Raw genomic sequence first — 25130 nt, forward strand, 5'->3', positions numbered from 1 at the left:
ACGTGCCAACTACTATCAACCAAAAAATAATTTTATGTATACAAATATATGGAGTTAAATATTTTAAGAGCAGCTACCGTTAACGTGCTACACCTGCCAAAATAAAAGAATTCAAAGAAAGAAGAAGAAAAACAACAAAAAACAAAATATATCCAATTAAAAAGACAATATTCACTCAATGCTGCAATATATTTATATTAAGTTAATATAGAGTTAACTAAGGCAACTAATAATATACAACAAGAAGGGTTTATACCAAATTAAATAAACAACAAGTACGAGAAAACGGCAACAAAATGCGCTTCACTTACAATCAGTATAGATATTACGAGTCCGGCTATCGTATTCCATCCAAAATGCACAACCTGAGCCATCATCACGGCGGCAATGGCAATGGCAGTGCTGGCAAGATCAACAGCAACAACAGCAGCAACAGCAACAACGCCAACAGCAACAACCATCACAACAACCACCATCACAACAACAACAGCAACAACAACAACAGCAACAATACAAACACAAATGCATATCAACATCATTACAAAACCAATTTTGGTAAGCTTTATGCAAGAACGTATAAAAAATGCATTCAAAAATATTGCATATTGTGGCCAAAAATAGGTATCGAAATTTTTTTTTGAAAAGAAAGTGAGCCCCAATGTCTGCGAAATTGGGTCAACAGCTTTTAAAGCCCTAATCCTACCAATAAGCGTTACCTCCAAAAATAACTAAACAGCCGGCGGCACAATGGGCCTTCGGGTGAGCTCTCGATCCTGGTCAGAGCTGAAGACCCATTGAACCGCACCATGTTTAATCAACACATGATTAAGTTTTTGGGTTTCGGTTAACTGTCTTTATTTGAGGTTCGATTAGGGCTCTATCTAAAGCCTTGCAAGCGACGAAACCATGCCAAAATTGGAGGAGCTCTATGAGCGATCCCTAACTTGTCTTGCTGCTTGTCTTGCAGGACTCGCTGCAAGACAAGTCAGCAAGCTGGTCCCTGATCGTTGCCTCTTTTGATCTTAGCTTGGTGCTGTTAAAGACTCTTCTTTAATTATTTATTTCGCTTTTCCGACAAAGTTTCCTGCTTGCGCGAAAATTTGAAAAGTTGCAAGCACATTTGTCATGAACAAAAACTTAAACTCAAAGTTGGCATTAAACAAACCTGATATGAATTTGTGTTTGGGCCTGATTGAAATGTGAAACGGTATTCTCCCAATAGTGGCAAAGTCCAATGGAAGCTCAAAATGACATTCGCATTCGCGTTTGGTCAAGAAAATGAAAAACTGGCGTCTTGTCGATGTGTGTGGGTTCACAATTTGAGTGCCAGAGGCGCCTCACAAAAAAAACTGTATTCAATTACTCGCCGTCTCTACTCGAGTTCGAATTTCATCCATATATATATATGTAAAATGAATATATACATATATATTTATAATATATACTTATGCACATATACATTTTGGCTTTTGCCAGTTGCCAAGTTTGCCCAGCGATAAGATTAAGGCCAAAACACATCAGACCCCGCCCTTTGGCGGCCCTGATAGCCAAGAAATTCAAGCCAGCAGCATCATCAATAATTACTTAGCCGACTTGAGAGTATATAATATATATATATATATATATATATATATATATAAAGTATATATATATATATATATATATATATATATATATAAAGTATATATATATATATATATATATATAAGTGCAACAGCTGCATTTTTTAATCAAACTTTTACTCATGTTAAAACTTGTGCGTGTCATCTCCTATTTATAACTAAATCATTATATTATATTATCTCGATCAAAGCAGTGAATTAATTCGAGTCTGTGTCGATATAGTAAAGCCTAAGGATCGAATTTTTTAAATTTTGGCAAAAAGTTTACTTCAGATTCAGGTGATTTTAACCAAGGTACGTTTAATGAAAATTGGATCACGCTTTGGTATAAAATCCGATATAATGGCACACTCTATGTTCACAAAAAAAGGTCTAGATATATGTATATGACATGATAAGTGGAATTCCTGTTAGATCTCTCGAGCTCGTATGCTATATAATCTAATGCAAAACGCTGCAAATTGAATTAAACATACTTTTGTATGCCAATTGAAGCCGAGAAAATTACATAAAGGCGATCTAAGAAAAATATCCAAAAATCTTATCTCTTTTTGGATCGCAGATAAAATAACACAACAACAACAACAACAACAACAACAGCAAAGCAACAAGAACAACGCGTCGTCGCCTGGGAGTGTGAAAAGGCGCGCTCTTTGTGAGGGTGGGTGGGTTTTTTGTACTGGCTGCGGTTTTAGATTGGTTTGTCTTATCGCAGGCGCTTAGATAAAGTGCCGCGTCAGTGGCAGGTAGGTTAAATAGCTAAGGTAACGATCCCGAACGCTTTTTGGGCCAACTAGGTAGGTAGGTAGGTGCACACCCAGGCCCACAGACGTATTTGTTTATATGCATTCGAGTTTCGCCTCTGGGAACGTAGACCCCATAAAACCCATGATGTCAGTTATGGTGCGTGTATGTCTGTCATTTACGATCTCGGCTCAAGGGTTAGTTTTGCATGAACTTGACGCAGCAGGCATAGAAAATTAGACTAGAAGCAAAGATCAAAACAACAGAACCCTCATGAAATACCCACATACATATAACATACATATCTCGAATGCGATTATTGTTATTATATTGTTTACTTGCGCATATGTTGTTATTCTTCTGCTGTTGGTAAATATTTGTCACATACTTATCCAATGGCAAAACTCTTTTAATTAGGTTTTTTTTTTATTGAAAGCCCAAAGCCCAACATAACGCTGAAGTTTCCGTTTTTTTTTTATTCTTGTTTTGAATGGCAACAACACCTAATATTATGAAGTTGGCTTTTAACACGATTTTTGTATCTTATCTTGTAATCAATCAATGCTGAACTAATGTCATATCAAAATGCTCGAATTTGAGGTATGACCTAGTATAGTAGTGTAGTGTAGTGTTTTGCTTATCTGAACGAAATATCTTTATAGACCCAGGCAACAGCTTGGCAACAAGTGGCAAACCATTTACCAAATACATTCACATACATTTGGTTGCCTTTAAGGTTCTTGAATGGCTCTTTTGAAGTCTTCGAAACGTATGATCAGAGGGACATTCTAGGCCAACGTGCCCCTCAAAAGCTAGATTCACAACATTATTACATTACATTAGTTAGATGAGGTACATTTGAGCCATTTGTTAAATCAGACATTTGCGCGGCAAATTTAACGACAATTATTTCGATTAAACGCCTTTCTATGCGATTTTCATAGGTCTTACAGCAATAGCAGTAAATTCTCACAAGTTCTCTCCGCCTCTTTCTCTTTCATTCTCTTTCGCTCTCCTTCTCTCGCTCTCCTCCCCCTGAAATAGAACATTATGCAGCTGTATGAAACTGAAAGCCCCGCATATGTATTTACTTATACAGCGCCCTGCATTTAAATAGGGACCAGATTTTTGACATGTTTCCATTTTTTCTCTTTCACAATTTAGTATTTTTTGATAACAGCAAAAAACTCAACATTTGCCATGTAAAATTATTTTTATTTGTGCTTCAATAGCTGAAGTTTTGCTTGAATTTGAATGGCGAATTATGTGATTTCTTGTATTTGCGTAAAAAGTCTCGGGCTTCAGCTTTTGTTATAGCCTGAACCCATGAAAAATGGGTATAAGGGTATATTGTATTTGTGCAAAATCCAAATGTATGTAACAAGCAGAAGGAAGCTTCTCCGACCCCATAAAGTATATATATTCTTGATCAGCATCAATAGCCGAGTCGATCTAGCCATGCCCGTCTGTCCGTCCGTCCGTATGTATGAACGCAAGGATCTCAGAACCTATAAGAGCTAGAGAAATTGAATTGAATTGAAATTTTAGATGTAGATGCTCCTAGTTCCCGCGCAGATCGAGCTTGTTTCCGATAATCGATAACTTACTCCGTTTCCAAGCAATCGATAAAGATATGACGTTCCAAAACGACATAACTCCCCGCGGAGATATGACGTTCCAAAACGATATAACTCCCCGCGGATACTGACGTTCCAAAACGAGATTATTTGGCCGAGATAGTCTAGAAAAATTATCAAAAAAGGTTGATTTTACAAACAAAACGTTTTTTGGTCAACAACTCATTTCAACCCATCAATTTTTAATTTGTTTGAATGCCGTATGATAGTAGGGATTCGTACGAATTCAAAAAGGTATAACATATCAAAAACGGGATATCTTTACCGGAGAGTAAAAAAAAAAATCGTCAAAAAGTTTTTTTTTTTAATTTTTATATTTTTATTGTATTGAATCAAAAAATAGCATACATTTTTATTACAAAACCGTTAACTTAGGTGGTATCTCGCCAATCCTGGTTGTCTCCTCGGGCCTTATCATGGACAAACGTCAAAGCCGTCTTCTTTGAGTAAGGCTGCACCGTCAAGTAGGTAGTTGGTGGGCTCTGGGGCTTCTCCTGTGTCGTGGTTGGAGGAGGTTTCTAAAGGATCTTTTCTTGAGCCTTCTGACTACACACTTCTCAGCGAGGTCTCTTGTATGGGTTGGCGAATGCTTCGACTCTGAGATTACTTGCCCAAGATAGTCTAAAAAAATCAAAAAAAAAAAGTTGATTATACAAACGAAACGTTTTTTGGTCAACAACTTTTTGCAACCCATCAATTTTAAATTTCTATGAATGCCATATGATAATAGGGATCCGTACGAATTCAAAAAGGTATAATATTTTAAAATCGAATTATATTTACCCGAGATTTTCAAAAAAATATTCAAGAAAGTTTTGATATTCAAACCTACCCTGGGTAATAGCTCTCGGGTAATAGCTCCGCGCGGAGATATGACGTTCCAAAACGACATAGCTCCGCTTGGAGATATAACGTTCCAAAACGACATAGCTCCGCTTGGAGATATGACGTTCCAAAACGACATAGCTCCGCTTGGAGATATGACGTTCCAAAACGACATAACTCCCCGCGGAGATATGACGTTCCAAAACGACATAACTCCGCGCGGAGATATGACGTTCCAAAACGACATAACTCCGCGCGGAGATATGACGTTCCAAAACGACATAACTCCGCGCGGAGATATGACGTTCCAAAACGACATAACTCCGCGCGGAGATATGACGTTCCAAAACGACATAGCTCCGCGCGGAGATATGACGTTTCAAAACGACATAACTCCGCGCGGAGATATGACGTTCCAAAACGACATAACTACGCGCGGAGATATGACGTTCCAAAACGACATAAATCCGCGCGGAGATATGACCTTCCAAATCATCACGTTTTTTTTTTCAAAATCGAGGTCGGTGCGAAAATCGAAACTCTTTCGAGGATTTTTTATTTAATATCTCGGATCCCTACCATCAATTGGCATTCAAACAAATTAATCATCGATGGGTTGAAAAATGTTTTTGTCAAAAAACCTTTTTGATGATTTTTTGGAATATTTCCATCAAATAATGTGCAATTTCATTTTAGACCATTTTTGACTCGTAAGGATCAGTTCTATCGATTGGCATAAAAAAAAAGGAAATCTAAAATTTTGACCCAAATCGACAAAATGACAAGGGGTTACATCACGATTTTATTTTCAAAATAGAGGTCGATGCGAAAATCGAAACTTTTTCGATAATTATACCCTGAACCTTAAGAGAGACTGAGACTTAAAATTTTAGATGTAGGTCCTCCTAGTGCCTGCGCAGATCGAGTTTGCTTCCGATAATCGATAACTTACTCCGTTTCCAAGCAATCGATAAAAATCGATATCGTCATGTTTTTTCGGCAATTTTGGTAAATAATAAGAGCTAGAGTCACCAAACTTGACATATAGCATCTAAAATAGAATATATATAGGCATTTGATGTTGGAAGAAGAGGGTTCAGGTTCGGGAGCTCCCGAGTAGAACCTTTTACTTGTTTTAGTTAAATAGTTGTATATTAATTTAACAAAGTTTGTCCCTATTCAAGTGCATGGCGTTGTACTATATAAACAAGAAATTGCAATTTGCCAAGTCGCGCGTCCCATTTGCAATGATTATAATTTAAACGAAGAGCCCCAGAAATGCAATAATCAAATGTAAACATCGATCAGCAAATAGAAACAAATATGAAAATATTTATGTACAAACAGAATGTGAATCGGAGAGTCCGGCATTAATGCAGATTTGAGCGGGTTGCTTGGGCAAAAACAGCAGCGCTCGCCTTGGGGCTTATCAGTGTGTGGTGTGTGTGTGCGTGTTTGTGTGTGTGTGTGGCTGCTATCAACTGCTTTAACTGGGCAATGATAATGCCTAGACAATACAAGCGAAGCGTTTACAAGCTCAAATTGTGCATCAATTGAGGCGCCCAAAGTGCAACAATATAGCGCAACTTGTGCTGTGCAATTGGATGAACAATTGCATGACAGCTGCGCGGTCCGATGCTGCATTTATGCTGCAACTGCAGCTATGACTTATATACTCACTAGCACACATATATACATGTAAATATATATATATATATGTATGTGTATATAGATATAGATACATGTGGAACCTGCTGAGTTCATGGCGCACACAGAGTTCAATGCACTTTGCCTAGCTGCGTCCACGGCTCCAGCTTTGCGCCCTTTCACGGGGCATTATCAGCAGCAGGCGCGTTGCAAGACGCACCATTTTTGCATTGTGTTTAAATGAAGCACTTGATATAAAAATATATACATATATATATATATAGGCATATATTGTCTTGATCAAGCGGCAAAGCATGCTGCACAGATTTGCATTGCGCCGACAATGCTTAGCGCAGTTTGTTGCAATTCTGATTTCTCTCTCTCTCTTTCGTACTTATCGTTCCAATTCTGGTTTAAGCTGGTTTTATCTTGAGATTATGACATATATTTGCTTGTTCTATCATCTACTCTCGCTATTAACAATATTTGCAATTTCAGTAACAATCTGTTGATTGTCATCTTCTTGAAAGAAAACAAAACAAAAAAGAAGCTATCTATAGACAAATATATGTTTGTATAGCACTTAGTGGTATTTTCTGACATTAACGTAATGGCTAATAAAGCGCATTAAAAGTTGAGTTTGAGGCCAATCTTTTAATCAAGATTTTAAGCTGACTCGCATGAAAAACAAACAAGTTTTTCTTTTTACAAACCTCTTCCATCCGCTTCAAATATCTATAATTTCAAATCGTTTTTATGCTAACATTTTGTTTAGGTTAAGCCTTAGCTAAGCTTATTAAGAATTTAGAAAAAATTCCACCCGCAACTGTGGAAAATGAGCGGAAAACTTTTGCATGCAACTTTTTAACCTATCATCCGATTGGCTTCGAACTAATCTGCAAAGAACAATGTTTAAATTTATTGTTAAGCTTAAGTTAAAAGCTTTAAAGCATTTTGAAATTTTTCCACCCGCAACTGTGGAAAATGTGCGGAAAATTTTGTATGCATTCTTTTTGCTTACCATCCGATTGGCCTCAAACTAATGTGCTAAGATCTATGTAAAAATTCATTGAGAACATATTTTCAAACTTTCCGCCAAATCCAGCCCATATTGAAATAGTGAAATATTGCATGGGCGAAAGTTTAATTTCTATTCGATCGGTTTCAAAGTTATGCTTAAGACTGACCATAGGAAATATTCATATATTTGCTAGCTCAAAAAGTGGTCAAGATGCGCCTTTTTACAGGCAGAAATTGATTTGTTAGCTTTTTTCGTAAAACATAAATAAAATAAGTTAAAATACAAACAAATCTTTTGTATAAGAATAACAGAATTTATTGTTCTTTCTATTTGTTTCCAGGCATGCGCATGACCATGTCCACAAACTCAACGATGAGTCCGCGGATACATCGCAAAGGCTTTCGGATACCTTCGAAAAGACAGCCTGGCAAGGGACTGCCGGGTAAACTGCACACCATAGCCCGGGTAAGCACTATGGATGGTTTATGCCATAGCAGCGGCTGCACAAGTATTTTAAACTAAAAATCGCCCACTTTTCATTTGCCAGACGGGACCGGGAAAACTTGTGCCTGGCAAGCGAATACCACAGCGACCGCATCCGCCGCCCTGCGACAATTCGAATGACAGCGGTCTGGGATTTGATCAGCACACGGAGCTGCGCAATGGTGCGGCTGCTGTTGCTGCTGATGCCAGGAGCAATGGTGCCAGCAGCGCCAGCAGCAACAGCAGCAGCAGTAGCAGCAGCAGCAGCAGTAGCAGCAGCAGCAGCGGCAACAGCAGCGGCAACAGCAGCGCCTCGGGCAGTGGGCAGCACACAAATCTGTTGGTGAACAGCGCGTTGAACAACAGCGTGGCCGTCACCAACTCGCTGCAACAGCATCATCAGCACCAGCAGCAGCAGCAGCAACAGCAACAGCAGCAACATCATCAGCAACCGCAGCAACATTCACCGCAGCAGCATTTAATACGCGCGATACCCGTTTCAAGGTGAGTCCATCTACCCTTTCGATCAGTCAGCTGTTCAGCTCTCCAACTACCTTACACTCACCTGCACACACTCATACACACAAACACACATACACACACACACACACACGCACACACAGATACACTCACACACACAGAGACACACACGCGCATCGGCTAGCTGTTGGAACTGCATTTGGACGCAAGTTGAGACGCTCAGCGTTACCGAATTACCGGACGCCTTTTGCCAGTTTTATTGTTTAGGTTCGTCAAAGCGCATTCGATTTTACTGTAAATAAAATATATACAGAAATCGTTCAGTCCCGAAGTTGGAAATGCATTGGATTATGGTTTCTCCATAAATCGGTTCGCTTGGCGAAATGGATCGTTGGTCATGTGCGCCCTTCAGTAGTGTATCGCACTTGGTTTCGAAAGGAAGTGTGTTGTTCTCTCATCGAATATCCGTGCAACAGACACCCTCCTCCCCAAAAGCGAAACACGTCCCAAACACCCTTCAATTGGCAGCATGAGGACGCCGTAAGTGGCACGTTCGGGGGGCTAGTCGAGTCGAACATGATCTTGTGCAAGATTTCCAAGAAGAATAATCATATCTAAATACTATATAGAATGTGTTCTTAAACGAAACGTGTTCAGAACTACAAATACATAATGTATATGTATATATGCATATGCATATATATATATATATTCCGTTTGTTTACATCTTTGACAAGTCGCTGTGAGATTCTCGGCCACATACACACACTTACTATTGAATTTATCATTATATTTTCCAATTTAATTTTTATTTCAATAAATACATAATGCCATTTCCATCAGGACACAGTGATTGCTCTGTTACGATCAAAAGTTGTTGAATGTTGTTGAAAATTCTTTTAATTATTCGCTAATCAATACGAATTGAAATTTACAATATATTTAAAATAATTCGGCAAATAGTTTATTTTCAATCGACTTCTTAATGGAAATGGAAGAGTCCATAAAATCGTGGTTTCGATTAAACGTAGTTTTTAAAAAAGGAAATTTTCACTTGAAAACTAAAAAATAAAAAAGCAACATTAGGCAACAAATTAAAGTTTTGGAAATGACTTTTTAAATTTGTTTGTTTTAATATTTTTTCGATTAATCAAATAATGATTAACTGTATGTAATTTGCAAGATATTCGAATATAAAGAAAACCCACTAAGCCAATCAAATTTGTAAGATTTGGTTTTATGGACAGGTTTTTCGCGATGCATTTTCTGTTTTTGCATTGTAGGTCATGGTGAATGTGTTTAGAGACAAGTGTCTCGTTGTTGTTGTTGTTAGTGTGTGTGTAAGTGTTGTTGCTTTAAAACTTATGCCACATTATAATTACATGCCTGTAATCGCATTTGTATCTTATCAATTCCACATTAGAGCTGCAGCAGTTTAAGTTGCCGGCCACTTAAAACACCTTCTTATCGTCCATATGTCTCTCGTGTGTCACTTTGAACAATGAGAATATAATAATAAAAAGTGCTGCACTCTGATTTATATGATCAATTCCGAAATGATGTTCGTAAATTACTTTATCGACGCGAATTGGTTGCCGGCATTGTAGTTAGCTACTCCTTTGTCAGATGTACATTTTGATACCCTTCTAAAGGGTATTCGAAACATTGTATATTTGATCAGCAACAACAACCGAGTCGATTTTGGCTGTGCCTATGCATACTTTTCTCTCAGTTTTAAAGCTATTCTCCCGAATCAAAGCACTATATCCCATACCTTAAGTTCAGCTTTACTGTTCCGCCAAGAATACCTGCAAAACCGTATCAAACCGAACTTCAACATGCCGAAAATATCTACTTTTTCTCATTGCACAAAAGTCGCTCTCTCTCTAGCTCTCGCTCTCAAGCTCCCATCTGTCTCTCGTTCCGCATTCTACCTAAATTCTCATGTTATATGTTTCATGCGGCCAACGACTTTTTCTGGATCTACTGGATTTTCAAATGCTTTCTCTATTCCTCAGAGTGTAAGGGCTGTCTTTTTGAAACCTGCCCCAGACTATTATAACATAAACTTGTCATTGTTAAAATCTGTAAGCGCCTGTTTGATTGCAAAGATAGCCCAACAAATAAGCAAAGATATAGCTATTATAGGGTCAATCGATCGATCGAGACCTTTTACATGTTTCTTCTGCGCTAAACAGTTTCATACATTATATACATATTGATTTGTGTGTTTGTATGAGTATATAATTTGTATTTTGATACGTATACGCCATGTTGTGATGCCTACCTTTTCGTTGTCTCAATTTTACTGATAATGGCCGCACATGGATTTGGCTTAGGTTAGGATTACAAATAAAATAGTTGATTATTATTGCTGCTGCTGCTGATTGGATGATGGGGGGATTGGTGGATTGCACATTATAAAATATCAAGTTATGTTATTGACTGTGTTTAGTGCCACATAACAGCACTTGTTTATTCCGTTCACAAATGCCTTGATTATATCACATCAAATATCAGTACATTGGTTCAAATTCAATGCAACTGCCTTTATGAGAAGCAGCACCCACTAGTGACATTTTGTATAATTGTGTTGCCTGTTGCTATGCACTCCAGTAATTTAGTCTATAAACATATTTTTTGTTATAGTAAACGTTAAAGTGAAAGTTTTGTTATCCTTCGTTGAATTTGAATAGAGTCGGAACTAGTTTACTGTCACTATCCGGTTCTAATGAACGCTAACGTTACAATGAGCTCGACTCAATTTTAATTTGTTGTCCTGAGAAGCATTGTTGTTTTGAACTAGTTCCCTTAGACATGAACTGATCGAACGTTTTAAAGGTTTTTAGTTTCGATGTATTAAAAAAGGCTTCATTATCTGAGCTTGACCTCTTGAAGAGGTTTACTGAACCATTGAACGAAACTAGTTCTTAATGCACAGGTGTGCGCCTTTATGAATTTATATCTGATTCTCATATGCGACAATAGCTAAAGCTCTTGAAAAAGTTCACTGAATCGTTGAATGGAACTATTTCTTAATAGTAAAGTTCTATTTGATACTCGTATGCGGCTATAGAATTCACCGGAAGTGCCTGCAATCAATTTGCATGCGCATGAACTAGTTCATTGGCCAGCCAGCATACAAATATTTGCTTCAGATCGCAGATCGATATAATTCCGATCACCACTTGCAGTTCAATCAACACTCGATTGACAGCGCGTATATGTATGTATATGTATTTGTATTTGTATTTGTGTTCGTGTTTGTTTCGTACACTATCTCTCGCTCTCTCGCTCTCTCTCTCTCTCTCTCCCTCGCCCTCTTCCCACTTTCCCAACCGATTTGTAATTCACTTTAATTTGAATATTTCACGTTCCTTTATTTTTTGTGCTTGATTCTCGTCATTTTGATTGGAATTTTGAAAAGATTATGATGTCGTGCCTGTTTACATTAGTCGCACATTATACTGTTGGGTGTACACGATTTGATTGATAATATTTATGTCTACACGAATTTATGAAATTATTTTATTGTTATTTTTGTTTGTATATAAGTGCAATAAACCCAAAAGCTTTCGATAATATTAAATCAAATTGTATACAAATCAGAGTACAAACAAATAATGTAATTAAATCAGAACATAAAACAGCATATATTAAATGTATATGCATATATGTATATATCTATATATTTATATATATATATATATATATATATATATATATATATATTTGTATGTGTATATGTATGTACCTGTATATATATATATATGTAGATCGCGCCATGCCAAGAAAATGCTCAACTATCTGGATGATATTGAGCCGGACTCATCGGCATCATTTGTGGATGAACTGGCCACGCCGCCCAGCAACGATGAAGACACGGGCTTTGGCACGGACAGCAACCAGGCAACTGCCTCAGCAACAGCAACAACAACGGCAACGGCAACAACATCACAAACGACAACGCTCAGCTCCGAGCTTTTTGGCAGCTTCTTCAACACAACGATCAGCCACAAGGCCGCCGATGTGGTACTTGCTGTGCAACACCAGCTGCATGAACAGCAGCAGCAACATTTCCAGCAACAACAGTCGCAGTCGCAGCAGCAACATCAGCAGCAGCCGCAGCATCAGCAGCAGCAGCAGCAGCAGCAACAACATCAATTTCACTATCCCGGATTACATTTGCAGCTCCAGCAGCAGGAGAGCAGCAGTACGGCGGAAAGCGGCGGCGGAGGACGCGGTGGCAAGCATCTGAAACGTCGGAAGCTCGAATGCAATCAAGTGGAGCTCGACAACGATGATGCCTGCAGCGAGGATGAGTTTATACGCAAAATTGCCACCGTTGTGGCCGACAGCGCAGCCAGCAGCGAGCCAGGCAATATCGGAGCCAACATCGGCATTGCCAGCATTGACAGCATTGGTGGCGCCACCTCACGTTGCATGCCCGCAGAAACTATGAGCCATAGCAGCAGCAAGATCCACGGCAGGAGTAGCACCAGCAGCAGCGAGCCAAAGTAAGCGGCGTTTTCTTTACGAACCACAAACAAAAAAAAAACAGAAACAGAAACAAAAACCAAAGCTACAAACAACAGCAACAACCACAAACAAATTTAAAAAAGCAGTCCTCAAACTGCAGACAACATTTTCGAAACATTTTCTAAATGGCAACAAAAAGGTGCTCATTAAATATGTTTTCTATGGACATTTTTGAAACGAACGAATTTCGAAGAATTTAAATGGTCACAAAGTCAAAATTTGCCTATAAATCTAACAATTTTTAGAAGCCTAATTATGTTTTAACTATATATATAATATATTTATATATATATAAAACGGCGACAAATTTTTTAAATAAATAATAAACAACAAAAAAAAGAAATGTACTCTTCATATATACATTGATTTTTATGTACATACTTTAAATACCAAAAGAACTTTGGAATATTTATTTTTCACTTAAAAATAGCCACACATTTTCATGCGTTTTCATAAATTAAAAAATTGATTACTTTAAAAATTTACAAATTTTTAAAAGCAAACTAAATTATCTGAAAATAAAAGGCAAAAAGCTTTGTGGCTTTGAATATTTGTTATTTTTGCTGTTATTTTTATTGAGAATTTTATTAACGCGTTCTAAATAATTTAATTCCTAAATTAAAAAGTAAAATGTTTGAAAACGAATTTGTTTAAACTTTTTGTTCGGCTTTGTTGTTGTACATGCTATGTGTCTGTTATTTCTATCTCCCTCCCCCTCTCTCTCTCTCTCTCTCCCTTCCTCCCTCTCTAGCTTTCTTGTTCTTGGTGTGTGTGGGTCTAAACAAAATGAATCGTTAACAATAGCAAAAGCAAGTTAAAAGTAGCATAAAACTCATATCAAAATAATTGTTTAAACAAAACAAAAACAACAACTGCAAAGTGCAGCGCGTTGATTTTCCACACTCACATTTGTTGCCTTTTACTTTTAATTGCTTTTCTGTTCAAAAAGAAAATCAAATGTTAAGAAAATGTTTTGTGTTTTGGTTATTTTGTATTTCCCGATTCCAAATTGCAAACATTTCGCTTTGCGTTCAATATTATGTACATAACTCTATTTATTGTTTTGGGCACGGCTCTCTCTCTCTCTCTCTCTCTCTCTCGCCTCTGTGTGTGCGAGTGTGTGCGTGTGTGTATTATAAAGCCATATATCATTTTGCATCAAGTTTATTCATCCTGGGCCCCAGCACATGTAGCACTAAATTCTTTATCATAAATCAAGAATACGCATATGCAAAACACACGCATATAATACCATACCATATACAATATTTACATATCTATATATATATATATCTACCATATATATATACACTACCGAAATTCGGAATTTTCTTATAGTTTCAACGCATCTGTACAGAGTCTGGGAAAGTTCAAAGTACGCCCTTGCTGCGTTTTATGATCCCATAGACAAATAAACATCAAAATATGGCCACGTTTTGTAGATTTGATTTGAGCTTTATTAGAATATTTGGATGCCCAGCCTCCTTCTCCACCTCGCCATAACACATAGTTTGTCTATTGAACTTTGACCTGTGAGCCACTAGCTTCAACTGTTTATTGATTGTGCTTCTTCCGCAAATTGTACAATTTCCCCAGATTCATTGGAACGCGCGCCGTAACCCGCGTGGCCAACAAAAGGCAACCAGCGACACCATTGAACAGCATCGCCAGCTCCAATGATGGCCATGTCCAGCTAGAGATTGTCTCCCAGCCGGAGCAACAGCATCGCGCCCGTTACCAGACCGAGGGTAGCCGCGGCGCAGTCAAGGATCGCAGCGGCAACGGTTTCCCCATTGTCCGGCTAACCGGCTATGAAAAGTCAGCCGTGCTCCAGGTGTTCATTGGCACGGACATTGGACGCGTCGCACCGCATATGTTCTATCAGGCGTGCAAGGTGGCTGGCAAGAATTCAACGCAGTGCAACGAGAAGAAGGTCGACGGCACCATGGTCATTGAGATTGATTTCAAGCCCGAAACGGACATGACCATCACCTGCGATTGCGTTGGCATCCTTAAGGTACACACTCATAGAATTTACCAAATATTGTCTAGCCAATCGCATAACAACTCTTCCTGCAGGAACGCAATGTCGATGTGGAGCACCGTTTCCCGGAGCACCTAGCACAGAAGAATAAGAAGAAGTCAACACGTTGTCGCATGGTCTTTCGCACGCAGCTAACACGCGACGATGGCAGCACTGAGACGCTGCAGGTCTGCTCCAATCCCATCATATGCAGTAAGTATTCACACTCTTTGAAAACTATTTCCTAGATAAATTTCCTTTGGATAAATTTGTACTAACTTTGGTTGTTTTTCTTATTTTACAGCTCAGCCACCAGGCGTACCAGAGATCTGTAAAAAATCACTCAACTCTTGCCCCGTCGATGGCGGTCTGGAGCTGTTCATCATTGGAAAGAACTTTTTGAAGGACACGCACGTTGTGTTCCAGGAGACCTACGACAGTGTCAATGCCGATGATCCGGCAGCCGAGATAGTAGGCCATCAGCAGCTGATCGGTGGAACGGCAGCGCTTTGGGAACAGAGCGTGTTGCCCGACAAGGAGTATTTGCATCAGGTACGATATAAGGCACGGATGTATCTATATCTATATATATATATATATCTATATATGTATATATAAAACTGTGCTAGCTAGGAAGTGGTCATTTTTAATGAAGATACCTTATGTAATGAATGAAGATTAATGAAGATACCTTATAATGTAAGGGCATCTTAAGGCAGGATTTTTGGGAAAATTTGTGGAAAACGTTTGTAACAGTTTTAAACTCATGCTATAAGATCTTTATGAAAATTCATTTAGAAGGCGTTACCGCCATTTACCAACTTCCACCTCTCCTGGCTAGAAAATCGTTTTCACATTATTTATAGTCGAAGTTTCGAGTTCTAACTCATTTTTAAGGATCTTTATAAATATTATTTGGAGACGTTTACTTCAATCCACCTTTCCTGGGTGACAAATAATAGTTAAAGGTTTTATGGGCTAAGATTTAGTTTTCGTCTAATCGTGTTTAGCTTATTTTTCGCCAATTTCACCCGCAACCATGGAAAATTGGAGGAAAACAGTTGCAGGAATGTGCTTTAGCTGCCTTGCGATCGGCTTCAAACTCAAGACCTTTGTGAAAAATATTTGCCTCCTCAATTATGACTTCCACTGTACATAAATTCTATATCCAATTTTCTCATGTCTGCAATTTGAAGAAGATAGCTTACCCGTGGCAAAGTTGGGTGATTCTCGCCATTATATGCAACAACATACATATGCTACAGTTATATCTGACATATTCTCTTTAATTTTCAGACACATTTGATCTGCACAGTGCCGCCATATCAGCATCAGAATCTGCTAAAGCCGGTCAGCGTTCAGGTGTCAATCGTCTCGAGCGGCAAGAAGAGCGAGCCGCACACCTTCACCTACACCCCCAAGGGCAGCTATACGACTCTAGCGGCGGCCAGCACGTTAAGTAGCACAATGCATAGCCAAGGTATTTATTTGTTGACTATTTCTATATAAACACCAGCCCCCAAGCAGGCATCATGAACCATAAACGTATTAAGCGCGAAACTTGAGCATACCAATGCACAAACACACACCCATACAGACACACAAACACACACACGCACACACACACAGACACACACACAGACAGACATCAGCAAATAAACACTATAATTTTAACAATAATTCGTCAGGCAGTCGTCGCAGGCAGGCCAGTTGAATGCATTGTCGTTAGCCAATCCAATAACTAAGAAAAACACATAGATACATAGATACATAGATACATATTACCATACATAAATGCTCTCGTATATAGACACTCGTATGTATGCATAACAAACATCACATACAATACATATATTCGTTAACTCGTTTAAACACGATTAGAAAAACGAAAAGAACAATATATATATATATATATATATAAATACATAAATAAATAAAACCCACAAGTGTTGCAAATTTATTAGTTAGCTTAGCTAATTAGTTATTTAGTTGAGACATTTATAAAATCATAAATGAATAATCTATAATATTTAATTGCGACAATTTGAAATCTCAAAATAATTTTATGCCGTTCATGCGTTATTATGTGCGCAGATTGAATTGTTTTTATTTTTTGGGATACTTATTAAAAAAGAAAAAGAAATGCAAATAAAGATACACTGAATGTCAAATATTAATAAAAATAAGCTTAAGTTTGTGTAAAAAACTTTTAAAATCAATTTTATAAAACAAGAAATAAGGCTGTCGTCCACTTAAAAGAAGCTTTGAATATATTTTAAACGGGAATCTTATGCTTGATTCCCCAGATAAATTTAATCCCAAACTTTTTAAATATTTGTAGATATTTATACTTGATTCCAGATAAATTAGAGAACAAATTCACGCACTTTTTACATATTTGTTTTTGATTTAAGTCATATTTTATAATGCACGACTTCGTATTAAGTTTTCACTGCATGCATGCATTCATTTTTGATGAAAGCAAAACGGAATTAAATCGAAATAAGTCCATATAAATACGACACTTTTAAACTGGTTTTCAACACAAACTTCTGCTGGCATCATTCATTAAGTGTATTTGAATACATTTGTATTAAATTTTGGCATGAAACTCCGTATCCCATTAATTTAATTGAATATAATGTTTATTTTTCTCTTAATAGTCAAACAGAATTATAACATCAAATTCTGTTTGCATACAAAAAAGAGAACTAATCATATCTTTGAGATTAAACATAAAACCTTTGCATCTAATTTGAAAAATCATTAAATTTTAGCTTGGCTTTATTTCAAGAAGCAGCACAGAATAACGCATGGAAACTATAACACAATAAGATCACATAATTATAATTTTTAAGTAACAAAAAGAAAATCTCAAAAAAACACTATGAAGAAATAAAATTGAATATAATTAAGGTATATAAAATTGTTAGGAAACTCTGAAAACATAAGAAAAAAGAAATGCAAATGTTTATGATAATGAATCTAAATCTGAATCTGAATCTGAATTGTGCGACGATTTAGAAAACTTTTTAGAAAGTTTTCAATATGGAGAGTTAACAAATGCGCGAATCCGGCTTTACTCCGTCTCCCTCTCTCTCTTTCTCTATCTCTTTATCTCTCCCTCTCTCTCACTCTTTCTCTCTCCCTCTCTCTCCCTTTCTCTCTTTGTCTGTCTATCAGTCTATCTTTATCTCTCTCGCTCGATTTCTTACTGCAATAACTGAACGAGGCCACAAGGGAAACTGATCGAAACAACTCTGCGGTGCGAATGTGTGAATTAAGATGTTTGCATAATGTGAGCAGATATACCCTGTAGAAGCCGAAGACAAACGAATATGACATATACACATACATTCCAGGGAAAACTTGTTTATTGCGTTACTTTCGTTGTTGAAGATATATATATATATATATATATATATAAAGTTTTGGGCGCCGTTTAAAACACTTTTTGGAGTCTTTAGCTTTTGCGTTTTGTTTGAAATGTTTGCTTGTATGTCTGTATGAATGTGTGTGTGTGTGTGTGGGTGACCGTCTGATTGCATTTGGGTGTGAGTCCGAGCGAGTGAGTGTGTGAATTGTATGCAGCATGCAGAGTTTTCTTGATCACGTTTCCACCATGCACGAGTCCAGCGCCTGCATATAACGGAGAAGCACCCAACTACCGATAACCGATAATCGATAACCAATAACCGATACATGATTACAAAAATATTGCATCAATTCAGCAGCAGCAACAGGAGATGCAGATGAAGAAGAAACAGAAGCAGAAGCAGAAGAAATTATTGAGGATTCAAATAATGATCATAAATAATAAACAGAAGGCAGCTGTTCTAATTCTAATTCAGGGAAACCGGCAGAAACTTGATCGCAACACTAATTACAAAAATCCAAACCAAACAAAAACAAAAATCAAAAAAAAATATACATATATATATTTTTACTTTATTCTTCCTCCCCTCCCCTTCTCTTAGCAATTTAGGTGCTCAATATACTATATAGTCAAATATGTAACCATTTTGAGTGCTATAAAATGCAAAAAAAAAAATACCAAAAACAAAAAACAAAATCTAGTCAAGAAATTTCCCCAATTACAAAATCAAGATCTAAGTCGATCCAAGCCAAACAATATTATAAACTAATTAAATCAGCCACAAAGAGGCTGAACTAAGAAACAACAAAGAGCGCCACAATTAATATGGAACGCAATGACAAAATAATGAATTCAATTATTACAAATTAACATCTGTTATATCCAAAGATATACATATGCACACACGAATATCGTCTCAAGGGTCGATTCGATTTACAAAAACACATACACCCAGACATTTAGTATGAATCCAATGATAACAGATGGTCGGGATAACTGCAGGGAGCAGATGATCTACGCCGGATTCGGAACCGGCATTGGAACCGGAACCGGAACTCAGCCCAGCCAGCCAGTGACAGCCACAGCACGAGAGCAACAGCCACATGGAGCCTCAGGCCACGTCTTCTGCACCACTTTCTTAGGGTACTGGTGAAAAAAAAAAACAACTAAAAAACAAATTTACAAAAAAAAAAAAAAAAAACAACAACAAAATACTGCAAAAATTGAGAAATTCAACCATTGACCTCGTTTGACATTTCGTACACCATTTTTATATATGTCTATCATTTTATAATAACTTTAAACCTAGTTATAGATACTACATACATACGTACATACTCTTAAAACTCCACAAATAACACACAATACGCATTTACTCGTATCTCTTAAGTATATAACATATATATATATATATCCTTATATATATATACGAATCACGTTAAACAATTGTGAAAGTCTCGTTTCCGATGCCAGCATCTTGGGCTTATAACATTACGTTCATTCACTTCTGTTACGATTTTAAAGGTTATCGATTTATCGATAGATTTCATGCTTTGCATAACCGCATTCCGCTGACAGAATATTGCTTTCATTACAATCGGAGGTGGGCATTAATATATCGATAATAATAGATTATTTAACGACAATGAAATCCTCCGTTTTCGACCTGTTTCACCTCTGCATACATTTCATAAAAAGCTTATATTTTCCTCCCAAGTGCTTTAGTTATTGCCGATTACTGTATTGCTTATGTAGAATAACAAAGATAGGGCATCGAGCTCAATAGACATCTAAATAGTATGTGTAAAAAACTGTTTGTCCCGGCTGATTAATTGATTAACTTACAGTCAACACATCATAATAGATAGTGCGGTTTTATGAAACTTGTTTCTAACCCATTCGATCGGCATCAAACTCATTTATTAAGATTCAAATTCTCAAATTCATTTAAGAGCTGATTCACGCCTTTCGCAAAATCCGCTCTGCCTGAGTGGAAAAGAACTTCCTTTTTAGAGGCTCTCTACACGAAATAGGCATTTCAGAGATATTGTTAAATTCGTTAAAATCCTTTTAAGCAACCTTTCGATGGACTTTAAACTCTATTTCAATGTTCTTTGACTTGTCAGCTGCACAATTTTGGTTCCATATGGGTATACAAAGCGTTCTTTAAGAGGTAGTGATGGGACTCACCTAGAACGAGTGGAATATTAAGCATTGCTCGCACTTCAGAGCCTCAGCATTACGCCTAGAGAAATATCAACTACGTTTACCTAAAACCCTAGAATAAAGGTGGCGGTGCAGGTGCAGTTGAACTAGTTCTTCATAACCCAATTTAGTGTGTGTACGGTGTGGCTAGAGTTATTATTCTCAACTATGATAATACGTATTTGCGGAAACCCAGGCTATCATCCAGCATTCTTTCTTACTAACCATACCAATTATACTTATATATATATATATAAACTTACATACAAACTATACATGCATACATATAATAAGAACTAGACAGCAAAAATATATATATAAATACATTTATTTAATAATAATATTAAAAATAAAACTTAACTAGTTTAAATAGTTTATAAAATTAGATTCTAAGCTAGCTTTAAGCTGCTGCCCTGGAAATTGCTTTAAGCGAGAAAGAGAAGCTGACAGTGTGTGTGTGGGAGAGAGGGAGTGGGGAGAGAGGGAGAGAGAGAGAGTGAAAGAGTGAAAGAGTGAAAGAGAAAGAGTGCTTGTGAGTTTGTGTTTGTGTTGAAAAGCGAGCTGTTTTTTGTTGGTTTTTCTAACATTTTGATGGGAAATCCGCGCATCAAGCCAAAAGTTTGTTTCACATGTGTGAGTGTGTTAAATATATATATATATATTATTATATATTGGAAAGGCGGCGCTTAATTAATGTAGCTGGGATGTGTGAATTGTAGGCTAAGGAGTTTGTGAATGCGATGGACTAAAGCAATTTCCAAGCTCAGAGCACTGCGAGCACATTATATTATATGTATAATGCATAATATATATACATATATACATATTTAATCAGCTTGCCTTAAGACTTAATTCCCCACAACGATACTCAAACACAACATGACCCCTGAAAAGTATACACACATATCTCTATATATATATATAAATATATGCCCATATGTTTATTTGCCAACCCCAACCCGAATTGCAGCCAAGTTGTTGGCTAAAATAGAGAGCAATAACCATTTGAATAATATATATTTTAATTTTAGCATTTAGCATTAAGCTCTTTATAGTTATGTAAGCTGTCGGCCATATAAGCATTTGCTCTCTATTTTTACCTCCAATTGGCTGACTGTCTCACCCCTCTCTCTCTCTGTCTATCTCTCCTTCTCTCTCTCTCTCTCTCTCTCTGTCTGTCTGTCTCTGTCTCTCCGTGTCTGTCTTTCTCCAGCCACTCCTTACAGTTTACTCCTCTTTTTACCCTACGCGAGGAATTCTTATATATATATATTTTCTCTTTATAATTATATTTTTTATTTTTTAACTGATATTCTTTTTTTTTATTTTTGACTTGACCACGCCCAAAACTCCTAACCACCAGCACCCCTGACCCCTGACCGTAACCCTGCCCCTGAACCTGCCCCCACCCCCTTTAGAAGCCGCACAATTGCCAGCATCTGTGTACTAAAGAAGCTTCTCTTATACTTGTAGATGTGGCCAACTTCATGGACACGAGCAACGCGCCCGCCAACAACTCCGCCTGGGTGGGCAACAATGGCAGCAGCAATGCCGCCGCCGTTGTCGCCGCGGGCGGGAACGTTGTGGAAACGAAACATGAACTGGATTTGGGCATGATGCCGCCACCGATCACGACACAGATACCGATGGGACTGCGCCGCTCATCGCTGTCCGGGGCGACGCCCATGATAACGGATCAGCAGCTGGTGCATCTGAGCAGCGCGGATGCGGCACTGAAGAGCGAGCTGCTGGACGAGAACAGCTCGCTCAGCCCCCATACAGCCGAAGCGCTCCACTCGCCGGAGGCACTCAATCCGTGCAGCCCCAATGCGCTGCAGTATCATGCGCATTATGCGCGCAAGGCCAGCCTGGACACGATCATGTACGATCAGTCGAATAGTATGCCCGGCTTTCCAGTGCCCGCTGCGTCAACGGTGGAACTGGATCCCGCCTCCGCGGTCGCTGTGGCCGTTGGCCTGGCCGTCAAGCACGAAATTGTCCAGCATGTGGTGCAGCAGCAGCAGCAGCAACAACAGCAGCAACAGCAGCAGCAGCAGCAGCAACAGCAGCAGCAGTCGGCAGCAAATGTGCACAAGTTCATTGATGATCTGACCAAGTCCACGTCTGTGGTCAACAGCAATGGCACCAGTGAGCCGGCGCTGTTCACCGGCTCGTCGGTCATTGACCACGCCCTCACGGATATACTGCAACAGAAGGTGGGCGTACTGACGCACACACACCCGCACACGCATACGCACGGACATGGACACGGACACACAACGGCGACAGCTACGCCCAGCGTGCTGAAGCGAAGCCTCTCCATCAGCAGCAACAACTCCAACTCGAGCTCGCTGTCGGGCAGCGAAACATCACCAAATAGCTCGCCGCTAACTCAGGACATAATCCTTAACTCGGAGCCGGCGGCCGCATTGGGCGCCGGCCTGCCATTGCAGCAATTGGCAGCGGTGCCAGCTGCGGCTGCGGCTGCTGCTGCTGTGGCCAATGCCGGCGGCGCTTTGTCCACGGACATCATCATGAATCCGGCTGTGTCGCCGTCAACCATACTCTGTTCGGCAAATGGCGCCGCCACCGCCGTGGTGGCCAACATATTGGCGCCCCATCAGGTGACCATGGCCAATTCGATACTGAACGACATTGCCATGCAGGCGGAGCCGACGCGTCAGGATGCAGCTGTTGCTGCCTTGGCGCTAAGCAACATTATGATGAGTCCGCCGAATGCTGCCGCCGGCGTTGATGTCGGTGACACCCTGCCGCCGACGCCCGCTGTCATGCAGCCGGAGGTGGCTGCCACAGCCACCTCGACGGCCGTTAGCAACATGATAATAAAGGCTGCTGCTGATTTTATAACTACACAAGAGCAGGAACAGCATCATTATCACCAGCAGCAGCAGCAGCAGCAACAACAGCAACAACAACAGCAGCAACAGCAACAGCAGCATGCGCATGCCCATTCGCACTCACATCCGCATCCGCATCCACATCCACATCCACATCCTCTCCCACATCCGCAACAGCAGCAGCAGCAGGCAGCAAATGCAGCCGCCACTGGCGGAGATCCGCTAGTCAATCTGCTGTTGAACCACACCACATCGGAAACAGTCGCCGTGGAGGCAGCCACCGCTGCCGCCGTCGCCGCCGGCTTTCCAGCACTGTCAGCTGTCCACCTGCCCGTTGTGCCGCCCACACCACAAGAATCTCTCATTGTTGCGCTGGCCACTGAGAACGCATTGCAAAAGTCTGTGGCCACTGCGGCCGTTACCACCAATGGAGCTGTGATGACACAGCAGGCATCGGCGCCCAGCAGCGCCGGCAGCATTCTGCCAGCCGCCGTTGGCGCCGTCGCTGCGGCCGCCGCAGTCGCTGTGCAGCCGCCTATACCCCAGGAGCTGACCACAATGTCCGACCAAGATCTAATCAGTTACATCAATCCGAGCACCTTCGATCAGCGTAAGTATCTGCTCAACTTTAATATCTCTCTTGTTCAAACCCATCTTTTTCTTTTTTATATAAAGTTATTCAATCTTAAATTCGCATTTAATAATTGATTTTCTTTCTCTTGTGTTTCAGTTTAAACGGCGATAGATCAACAAATTAAACTATAGGGTTATTTTAATAAACTAAGGGGAAACCACACAGGCCTAATCCTAAGCGTTAACATATAAAAAACACACCCACACACACACACCCACACACACACACACACACACACACACCCACACACACACACCCACACACACGCACACAGTTTAATGTGGACCAAATTGTTTGTATCATTCGGTTAGCTTAAACAATTTTACCAACAATGAGAAAAGTGCAATGAAAAACACCTCTCTCTTTCACACCCACACACACACACACGCACACACACACACATTTGTATCGTTTTAAGCACACTTGTTAAGCTGTAGACCCTATAGATATACCTTTTTTTTTGTTTTTGTTAAATTTAAATTGATTTTTTGTCAACAAAAGTCAAATTATCTCAAAAATGATAACGACTGCCATATAAATACATAAATAAAACAGAAGCAATCGCCCCAACTAAATAATAATACATGAAAACAAATCAACAATTGCAGTTAACCAATTAAATATACATTTTAAAACAGATTTTAACTAATTTACTATTCTATTAATTTTCTATTTGCGTATTATTATTTTGTTGCGTTTATGTCCCGAAACTTTCTGAAAGTTCAAGTCTGATTTGATATACATACATATATAAAACAACTATATATAAATATTACTATTTTTTTTTTTTTTTTTTTGCAAAATATATATTTCATATGTTTATTATTATTAATATTATTATTATTATTTTGTCTTCTGCTAAGGGGTTTGCAAAATCAAAAACAAACAAATTATCTACATACATGTAAAAATATTTATAGCTACGAATATGAATATGCGAAAATTCCAAAAGACTTTTTATTTAAAAACAAACAACAACAAAAAAACAAAACAAAAACTTTTTTTCATACTGTTCAAGTTTTAAATGTTTAAACTA

General features: G+C 38.7%; 1 protein-coding gene across 1 annotated transcript; it reads left to right on the forward strand.

Moving 5' to 3' along the window:
* Positions 1 to 154: 154 nt before the first annotated feature.
* LOC115764383 (nuclear factor of activated T-cells 5) lies at positions 155 to 24836 on the forward strand. Its single transcript, XM_030707349.1, has 10 exons — positions 155 to 555; positions 7837 to 7961; positions 8044 to 8200; positions 8285 to 8483; positions 14595 to 15015; positions 15078 to 15234; positions 15326 to 15573; positions 16318 to 16501; positions 22076 to 24070; positions 24191 to 24836. The coding sequence occupies exons 1-10, from the start codon at positions 297 to 299 to the stop codon at positions 24193 to 24195; spliced, it is 3750 nt and encodes a 1249-aa protein (XP_030563209.1). The 5' UTR covers positions 155 to 296; the 3' UTR covers positions 24196 to 24836.
* Positions 24837 to 25130: the final 294 nt, after the last annotated feature.

This window comes from Drosophila novamexicana, unplaced genomic scaffold, assembly GCF_003285875.2.
Source record: "Drosophila novamexicana strain 15010-1031.04,08,12 unplaced genomic scaffold, DnovRS2.1 tig00000820-arrow-pilon, whole genome shotgun sequence".
NCBI classification, from domain to species: Eukaryota; Metazoa; Arthropoda; class Insecta; order Diptera; family Drosophilidae; genus Drosophila; species Drosophila novamexicana.